Here is a 10,715-nt window from a genome sequence, read left to right as displayed (position 1 = left end):
AAGCCGCTGACTGGAAGCACTGATGCCAGTTCCAAGTTCATCTATACCTACTGCGTATCTGTTTTCACTTATAGCTGTTCCATATCATTCATTAAGCTTTCAGAAATCCACGCATTTCTAAAAAAATCCATAGATTTCTAGTAAAATAGAAGAGTAATAATAAGAAGGGGTTGTACTACAGCATTTTTCTCCCCTCTTTCATAAATTACATATGGAAAAAACATGGAGAGAAAAAGCTCTACTGAACAGTTATTTGTTCTTGGTAAGGAGCATTAATATCATCCAGACTTAATTTGGCCATGCCTCCACATCACTGGTAAGGAAAAAATCCTTGCATTTTAGAACCACTGGAGTTAATGGGCCTGTTTTTCTTCTGGCAGTTGAAATAGAACTCAAGGTCTAATACAATTTTACTTGGGTCTTATTTTCCTTAGCAATCTAGCATATAGATGATCTGAGTGAGTTAAACACAGAAATGTTCCCAACTTTATTTAAGAGAAGTATGTGAGAAAAAAAAAGCTCTATTAGAGACAAGTTCAGTGCTTATGCTTGCAAGTGTTAACTCCCACAGAAGTCAACAGCAACTAGCCCCCTGACAAAAGCCTCTCACAGCGTTTCACGCAAGTGCAAGTTAGTAAGCACAGAAGAGTTTTCAAAACCAGCAGACCAAGGACACAATTTCCCTTCTGTTCTACCAGTAGCAACTCTAGGAGCAGGATTCAAAAGGAGACATCTTCTTAGAACATACGGGAATGATTCCCTTGCATCTAACCTACTGCTCAGGAAAAGACTGACTGCTGCTGCAGTGAAGGAGAATGCACCTTGGAAACCAGAAAACAAAAGCTCAAAACAAAGCAAAGAACTGGCATTTCAGTATGGGTACAACTCCTAAAGAAGGTCAAATTTGAGGCCTTAACATAAAAATTCTCATTTTGTGTCTTGACATAGAGAAAATCTAAGATCCACTTCAATCTTCTGAGCACCCATCTACTAAAAAAGAGCTGTTTGACATGTAATTCCAGTAAATTGTATTTTTTAGTATGGTAACAAGTAATAGCTGATGAACAGTAATTCAGTTAAACAAGCTTTAAACAGCACAAATGAGCTATCTATGTGTTTTTAACAAAGCCTCTGGGAAGATTTAATTCAGAACTATTATTATTATTATTGTATATCTCATTATCTGTAACCAAAGCCTTGTCTGCTAGCATACAGCCAATTATAGTAAGAAACACAAAATCAGTCAGGGAAATTAAAAAAAAAAAAAAAAAAAAAAAAGAGATACTAAAAAAGCTGACAGATTTCAGCACTTACTTACCAGGCTGTTAAGCACATCTTTTAAGTACATCTTTTATGTATTTACTGCCTTAATTTTGGATGCTTTTTTCATCACTGACCCTTGTCCTAGGTACACCACAAAAATAAGTGCAGTTTCCCACTAGCTGGATTATATTACGCCTTTACAGAGAAGAATATCTTGTGTGCAGTGTCCTGGTTGGCTCACTCAGAATATTAAGGCGTAAGTCATCAGCATCAATTAAGTACAAGGCTCTATCCGAGTATAAGCCAGAAAGAGACTTAGTAGAGGGAGTCCAGTGAAAAAGGTGTCCAGGTCACAAAGATGATTAAAGGACTGGAGCACCTTTCATACAAGGAGAGGCCAAGAGAGCTGGGACTGTCAGTCTGGAAAGGAGAAGGCTCATGGAGGATCTTATCAATGTGCATAAATACCTGATGGGAAGGACTGAAGATGACGGAGCCAGGCTCTTCGCACGGGTGCGCAGTGACAGGACAAGAGGCAATGGGCACAAACTGAACACCAAACAGGAAATTCCATCTGAAAGTAAGAAAACAAAACCTGATATTCAAAACCTCATCTTCAAAACCTGACTGGACACAGCCCTGGGCAACCTGCTGTAGCTGCCCCTGCTTTGAGCAGGGGGGGTTAAAGTAGATGGTCTCCAGAGGTGCCTTCCAACCTCAACTATTCTGTGAAGAACTTTATACTTTTTTGTGCATAGGTGATATGACACGCTCTCTCTCTCTGTATATATATACACCTCAGACTCCCCCCACCAAAACCAACCAAATGAAAGGCTGCAGCTCATTCTTAATCAATGCTCAGATCAGCCTAGCTACAGAACTCGCATCTGTGGAGAGCCAAAATGATGTTTTCTGGTTCTTTTAACAGCAATTCTTTGATTTTACCTCATCAATAAACTCTCGATAATGGTTTCCTTTGGTTCCCATTTCCTTTTAAGACTATGTGGCTAGCTATAGCTACATAAGACTGCTTGCATAAGAATATTCTGAACTGACAAAGTTTAACACGGAAATAGGGTGTGGAGTAAGGCATTAAAGATGCGCATTTTGCTCTCAACAATTAATCAGCGCGGGGTTGCATACAGCTTACGTAACCTTGGCCACAGGCTCTGTATTTACCTCTAGATGGGTCCACTCGTTGCATAAATCATGGAAAGCAGAGAACCCACTGCCCGTGGCCTGAAACAGGCGGCTTCTGGCAATATGACGTCCTTCTCATGCTGCTCGGGCTTGAAGGCTCTGACAAATCACTACATGTACCATGACCACCTCACTTCTGAACAAAGATGAACAAGAGAAAAAAAAAACAATACTGCACTTGCCACAGGACTCCTGATTGATTTTATTTTAAACATAAAGAACACATGGGAGAAGAACAAGGAATTTATTATCGTGTAATTTTATGACTTAATAATTCAAGTTCTACTTTTTCAAAAAACCAAACGTCCATTAAACACTTACAGACACACATCTCGGCATCTGCAGAGCCCAGAAGGAAACCGGCGCTGGCTTCCCGCAGCGGGGGGAAGGCGGCCTCGGCCGGTGCCAGGCTGGCCCGACGCCCGCCCTGCCGGCGCGCACGCCCAGTCCCGCTCCAGCCCTTAGCGGGGAACCGCGTTCTGCTGCGCCCGCAGCCCTGCTCCCCGCGGAAGCCCGCGTATCCTACGCGGACGCGCGGCACCGCTAGGCGCCTCCTCAGCGCGGGCGGGGGAGGGCAGCGGGCTCGCGCCGCCGGGCCGCCGTTGGAGCGGGAAAGGCACGAGGCGGCGCTTGGCAACGGCAGCAGCGCGCGCCTCGCGGCCCCCCGCGCGCAGGCGCCGGGCGCCCCCGGCCACACGGAGGGCGTTTGAGCTCTTCGGTACAAACAGGAGTATGAATTCCGGGATAAAATAGCGGGAACTAACGCTTTTCTTCAACTGTGCAGAACTTCTCGCAACAGCAAAGATGACAGGTCAAATAACATTAAGGTATCTCCATAAAGGTTTAGGTATTGTTTTTCTCCCTTGGAATTTCACTGATTTATAGTGAAATTATAATGAAATTTGTAACGAAGTGCCTGTAGTGCTGGTCTGGGTATGCCAGAGTGGGGGAAAAAGGTACGATCCTTCATCAGCTACCCACAGAAATTCTACCTAGAGACTGCACGTTCCCTCAGCACCCAGGGTGCTTGTTTTACAGTGTCGGACGTCGTTTTATGGTATGAACCCACTTCAGCTGCATCCACGCTTAAATTATTTTGCTGTTACATTGCTGGTTTTTCACTGGTAAAGCACTAACTGAAAAATAGATGCAACTACAAAAAAAGAACTGCAAGATTCCAAAACTGGGAATGCCAGCCCAACCAAGGCACAGCAGGCACTGCTGCGCCAGGGGGTTCATATCCCGCTTCCTGCAAATACAAACCACTTCCTTCGCTGAGTCTATATGGGGAAGTGGCACAGCCTTGTCCTGTACATTGACACTAAAGTTGAGCATATCCTGAGAGCAAACCTGCACAGGAGATGAAGAGGCCCTGACAGACCAGCGGGAAATGGCCGCCTTTCCCCTGCGCAACACGCGTGGTTGTCTTGGGGGCAGTCTGTCGGGATGTTAACGGTTGGACTCAATGATCTTCAGGGTCTTTTCCAACCTTAACAATTCTATGATTCTATGATGTTGCTATCACTTCTGTAAGGCTGTAACACAGGTCATGCAGCCTTTGCAACATGACTACATTTTGCCCACTCCTAAATTTGCGTAAGGATTCCCTTAAGTGTGTTACACCCTTGTTGATGCTTGCGCTTAATTCTGAAGAACCTCTGGAAAAGCAAAACCACCAAATAAGAAAAAATTCATGTCACATAAATTCTTCTTGAATTACTTTATTTTTCACAATAATAAAAAATAAATTAGTCATAAACAAAAATAGTTAACATTTTTTCATCAAAGAGAAGGTGTATACAATATGAAAAGGATGCTGTACAGTTCTGGTTCAGGTGCACTGCCATGGATACATATTCCTGAACGAGTCAGAAAGCAATTTGCCTATACTCTCCCCCTTTAATTCACTCAAGGAACTGGCTAATCAGAAAGTTTAGAAAATTGTATTATGGATTTACAGTATGACATATATACAAAAATATATATGTAATACCTGTGCTATAAGATTCCCTAGAAAGCTCGGTTAGTATAGTGAAAGAGCTGGACAAAATTTGAATGGTATATGTAAATAAATACATATTAGGTCCCTTTTAATAAAAAATCTGCCTCTTCTAAATATTTGAAATATTTTGGTGCAGTGGCTTGTTCCATAGACACAGCTCAGAATTACATATTTCCCATAGACATCTTGTATTTACAAATAACAACAAAATAAGTTATAATAAAGTATATCCTTCTGCCAAAATCAATTATGAGGGTCAAGTAGGCAATTTTATACATATTTAAAAAGTCAGGGTTTCTTTTGTCTCCAGTCCTTCCTGATCCTCTATGTAGATCCTGAGTGGCTATGATGGGACTTCACAAGCTCGTATGTACCCAACCCCTGCCAAGGCCACTGGTCTCAAGAGACCCAAACACAGCTTGGACAAAACAGTTCAGGGCAAGCAGCAATAACAGACTGTCACTGGAAAGTCAATGATTTCTCAAAATTAAGCTCCCCTCCTCTCTAGATATAGTGGTAGTTATCTATAACCCATTATAGTAAATGGGGATATAGAAGATTGGGAACTCACATTCTTAAAATTTCTGGTTGCTAAAAGCTGAAAAGCAAAGAGCTGAGTTCAGGCCTGGTACGAGTTCTCTTAAATGGAATTTTCTCCCTTTCACCAGGTTGGAATTTCACCCACCCTATTGAGATACTACAATGATGACAAGTTTGCTTTAAAATATATTGAAAATGCTTAGTGGATGATTTTTCATTTCTGATACAGAAATAATTATTTTACTCCGTTTTCTAAACAACCGCTAATGTATCCCCCACAAACATATTCTGTAAGCTTAGGGATAAAGGAAGTTTACTTTCAGTGTTCAAAATTTCACGTTTTGTGTTCCAATTACAGACATGCACATAAATTATCTGCCCAATACACAAAACAGCTCTTAAAGAAGTCAGAGACACTAAGTGTAAGTCTCAAGAAAACAAGGTAGACACACAGTTTTTCCTTTTGGAGTGTGAAGAGGAGATTTCTCTTTTTTTATGCATAAGATATTAGATACGAGAATAAAGGGCCACTACATACTTCAATAGCTGTGCAATCACAGGTTCATTGCACAGGAATTAATTCAGTAGGTACTTTAATATTATGCATTTAGAACTAGCCAACATGGACACACACGCACAAAAAAAAAAAAAAATCACTGGACTGGCAGGAATATAGCTCTCTTAATATCTGGGCTTATTTCTAGCACAGATTCCTATCAAACAAATGGCCAGTTCAGAATTTTCAGTAATTCTGGCAAAACTGAATACTGTCATCCAAAGGACAAAGGGATGGAGGTGAGATAAGAGGAAGAGGAGAACACTTATGGGTGTAAAAGGGAGCCAGGTCAGGATGAGGATAAAGGAAAGCAAAGCCCTGGAAAGCACATTTTACTGCTTATGGTGGTATAGATTGTAAAGAGTGGAAGCAAAGTATTTCCTTTAGGAAGGCATAACCTCCCCTTTACTATCCATAAGCTGTTTCCAGCACCTACCTCCTTCCTCCCTCAGTGGTGATCACTGGTGCCTTCTAGGGCTCGGACGTAAGCAAAGTAAGTAGCAAGGTCCTGGCAATACTGCTGCCCCATACGCTCTTCTGTTCTACAAGTTTCATGTACTCACTTGAGTTAGGGCTATACTGACTACTTTCATCAAGTCTATGAACAAGTAACCTAAAATACGTCTTTGCATTAACATGTTATTAACATGCTCTGCAACACATTGGCTTTTTTCTGTATAAAAGGACCAAACTCTGAACTGCACCATATTGTCATAAAAGTGGGATCTAACCAACAACATAAATGTTAAACACTGTGTTGTTCATACAGAAAGTTCTCCATTTGCTGAAGTATTGGAAAAAAAAGAAAATAGAATATGCATGTAATGAGGAAGACACTAGTTCCCTGTGCAGGGATCCTGAGGTAGTCCTGCATGGAGTCAGTGGGCATAGGCTACAGCTGGACTTCAAGGCTAGCAGGCGTGCAAGAACACCCATGTCTCCCGCACTGCGCTCCCCAGCACTCGACTGCCTGCTAACAAGCCCCTCCCTAACGCAGAGCCCTGGGGACTGAAGGTCAGAGACACTAAAGCAAATACTAACTCTGTCTCATTGCTGGCCAAGTCAGACACAGGGTCATTCCCACAGGAACAACCCTCATGCTTCCACACCGTCTTCTTCAGTTTTCTCAGCTAGCAAGAGAAAGGGAGAACTCCCCAAATTCAGTGCTGCTAATAAGTGCTCTCAAACTTGGCATGCAATTGCTATACACAAGCAATTCCACCTACATATGCTTGGATCTGACATTGCACAGGAGCTAGCAAACCCTGATGGACCCTTGATAACTTGATAAACAACTGCACCAGCAGTCCTCAATTGCAGAAGGAAAGTGCTTTGAGACACAGAGCCTGCTCTGGATGGAGCCGATTTTTGCCAGCTGCAGGTCTGCAAGAAGAAAGCTGTATGCTGATTTTACCCCTATAAGCAGTTAGAGTGCTTAGACTCTTTAAATCAACCATCTACAGCAGTCTTCCTACATTTACTCTGGTCTTACTCGATTATGTAAGGTGAAAATCTTTAAGGCAAGGAAACATTTTTTTCCACTAGTCTGTGGGATTTTGACTGATGTTAAAATATCAGAAAAAGAAATTAAAGCATTCAAACTCAGAAGCCTGCATCATTTCTTACTTATATTGGTTTTACACCTGCTCTGAGTCTACTGCATTCATTAAGGGCACCTCTGATTTACAGTGACAGTAAAATCAGGCCCTCTGCAGGCATCATCCTAAATTGGTGCACTGCTCTATTAAAACAAACACTTGCTATAGTCAAAATTTCAAAAGTGCACTTTGTGTGATGGTGAAAACTTAGTGTAGCACTTACTTTGTGTAGATAATTATTAGTACATCAAAGTGCTGAAAAGAAGGGTTCATTTTGCAAGAACAACTATTTTGATTATGCTGACACACGAGAAGAGATGATAAATTATTAAGTTTAGCAGCATTCTGGCAGTTTCCTTATCATTAGATGTTATCATTAGGTGAAACAATCTTTTTTGTTTTATCTGGTACATCTGAAAACTGTCCCTTTACTAAAAAAATAAAAAAAAGTACAATTTGTATAACCATAACTCACTGCATTCAATTCACAAAGCTGTATACCTTAGGTGTAGTACAAGGTTATATTGCTATGTGTATGTATATATTCTTTGATATTAAGCTCCCATGAACTCTGCTTACTTTAGTGGCAGCTTAATGGAGCCTACAAGATGATCATCTGTGTAAAATAACCCAATGGCCATATATTCCAGAGCAAAATAACATTTTATAAAAGACCAGGATTGCCTATGTGCTGAGTCGCTGACTATCTCGCAGCCAAAAGTGTGTGCAAGCAGATTACTTCCTATGAACTGATTGCAAACCTGATTACTTCATTGCATTTCATTCGCCTTGTGGTTTTCAGAAAGCCTTTTCATGGAACAGGTATTTCCCTCAAGCTGACAGGATACACTTCCTTGGGACAAAAGAGACAATACCAAAAATTATATACTGTATGTCAAGATTTGCTGCAATGAGATATCCAGATGAAAATCTGTATTCCAGATTGGATTCCAGAGTTGTTTATGCTGCATTTTCTCCATGTCATTCTTTGGTCAAGAATCTAAGGAATATAGTATGATCACAAATCTGTAAGTTATCTTCATGGATAAATCTTTGTAATACAAGGGAACAGGACTGTGAAAGATTCATGAACTCAAATGAAAAGTTTTCTAATTAGCATCTCTGTTTCTAACAGCTTTATATCAATTAATTACAGTGAAAAAGCCCAAATCAAGGTGTACAGAAACAACTAATGACATTATTGGTTTATAGTCACAAAGAGTAACTTCAAATTTTAGGGGAAATGCTTCTTCATTTCACTTAGCCAAACAGTAGTAGTTCATCATGTCCGAAATATATTTTTCACAAGTGACCGAATCAAAAAATCTAAGGTTTTTCTCAATCCAAGGCATCTTTTAGACTACAGGAGTTCCACTGTCCTGTGGCTTCCAGCACACAAACTGCCGTGACTAGTACCACACCCAGCAACCTTTGCCTCCCAGTGCCCCATGCTCTCTACCAAAGCAGTAAGAAGAATACACAATGAGGCTCAAACATGGCTCTTCATCAGTAGCAGGACACCTTAATCACTGTTATATCTCATCACTGGGAGGGACTTAACATAGATTAAAACTGTTTTTCAACTCAGACAACAGGCACCTTAGAAATAGATGCATAGCTGGGTATCACTAATTTAACAAGCAATATGCCGTAATAAACAGCTGAACAAGCAGAGGTGTTTATTTTTTCCCTCAGCCTTATTTACACATTTGAAAGACCTCTCAGGTAAAGGCTAGAGAATGTGTAGATAATGCAAAAACTTTCATCTGCGCTGCATAGCACATTCTGTTTGCTTTTAGCAAGTCCCAAGGCTGTGTACAGTAATTGCAGAAATGAAAAATCACCACACAAATTCAGCTCTAAGTCTGGAGCCATTCTTGAGGAGTAGAAAAGGAGTGATATGAATAGATCTGCGGGATGGAACTTGACTAAACAAAGACAAGTATGTTGTAATAACTGATCAAAACCTGAAGATTGTCAATAGCTAAGATCTCCTTTTTACAGATACTCAGCTACTGCACTCATACTGCTGCCTGATACCAAGAGTAACAGACTAGTATAAAGCACGGAGGCCTGCATCCTTTGGTGGTTGTTTCAGAAACTGGTGACATAGCCAGACTAGGTCTGGACAAAGTACTTTGGTACGGTAGTTGTTAAGCGATAGTGCAGAGACAAGACATTAGGCAAGATACCAGTTCACCGAAATAACTGCCCTACAGGAAGGAGACCTTGCCAATGGAAACAATCACTTTTTTTATACCCGCAAAGGCACTTCACCTTTCTGGTCAATCTGTCTTACTGACAGCTGCAGTTGTTGAAGACTTAAGGGGCTAGACACTAGTGGCACTTACATGGCACAGTATTTTAAAATCCATACAGAATTAGAAAAGTGTAACTTCAAGAGTTTATGAATTAAATATAAAGGCACTTTTTGGCAATCAAGTGTATATATATTTGCTGCCTGAGGACAGGACGTTAGTCAAAAGTACAACCGAGAGAGCTTAACAGTGACTCTAATATATTACGAATGGACTGAAGTAATTACAAATATACGTTAGAGTGCTAAGAAACTGATGATAAATGGGTCTTCCAGAGTCTGTTTCTTTGTGAAGTTATTTTTCTTATGTGCATGTTTCATTGATTTAGTCGTCTAATTTAAGGCAGTCCAAAATACCAAGTAAGAGTAAGCACTCAGAAAATAATGCAGCAGCTGTATGCATACTGGTCAAATATGTCCAGTAATTGCCTGTGATTGATTTAATTTTCATTAATTTCACAATACTAAGGCTGGTATGTTCTTTAAATAATTATCTGATGAGCAGGTGCAAAGAATAGTATCATTAAAAATTAATGCTTTAAAAAGATCATCGTTTTACAACAAACATTTAAAAAAAGATTACTGCACGATAACTGTAACTGAAAGGGTGTGAGATTTAACCATAGTCTTGATGTACTCAGCAATATAAAAAATCATCTCTAAGAAGCTAAAACCTGCTGTAGTCAAAACAGTAACACTGTTCGAGCTCCATCCGAAGACTGACATTGATGCTTTGAGTAGAAGAGTATTTGTTATCTACGTCCTAGAAACCCTGATTGTCTGTTTGCCACACGTGTACAGGATGCACAACAGGCTGTTTTGTAATAGGTGTAGACACAGAGCCGGGCCTGAACCACCACATTGCAGTTGTAGTATTTATCTTTGCAGTTCTCATCTGTGGAGAAAAAGGAAGAGAGAGAGAAGAAACTGAAGAAAACAGTATTACAGCAACAAATAACCAATCCCCTTTCTTTTTACCATGTAAAATCCCTTGGACCTGTATTTAAACATTCATTGTCAGGTTAAAATAGGCTACCTATGCAAATAAGTTAGATTATTCAAGATTTTCTAGACGTAATATAAAGATACATAAAACCGGGGAAGAAATGTACCTATCCTCATTTATAGTGTTGTGGATTTTTTTGCCGTTTTTTTAAACACAAGATTTGTCTTGAATAAAGATGTTAGGAAAGTGTCTAGTATTCTTCACTTCGGTACCTGTCTGTACTAATCTCTTGT

General features: G+C 40.3%; 1 protein-coding gene across 1 annotated transcript in view; it reads right to left on the bottom strand.

The window, feature by feature from the left end:
• Positions 1–4,530: 4,530 nt before the first annotated feature.
• Positions 4,531–10,715, bottom strand: part of THSD4 (thrombospondin type 1 domain containing 4) — a 336,017-nt gene continuing 329,832 nt past the window's right edge. The window contains exon 18 of the mRNA XM_087744677.1: positions 4,531–10,371. Within this exon, the coding sequence (XP_087600803.1) occupies positions 10,229–10,371 (143 nt within the window). The 3' untranslated portion in view covers positions 4,531–10,228. The remainder of the gene's footprint in view (positions 10,372–10,715) is intronic.

Source organism: Nipponia nippon, unplaced genomic scaffold (genome assembly GCF_047370975.1).
Source record: "Nipponia nippon isolate SJK-2023a ecotype South Korea unplaced genomic scaffold, ASM4737097v1 scaffold_9, whole genome shotgun sequence".
NCBI lineage: Eukaryota > Metazoa > Chordata > Aves > Pelecaniformes > Threskiornithidae > Nipponia > Nipponia nippon.
Note: the sequence above shows the minus strand (reverse complement) of the source record. Positions and strands in the feature narration are given on the sequence as shown.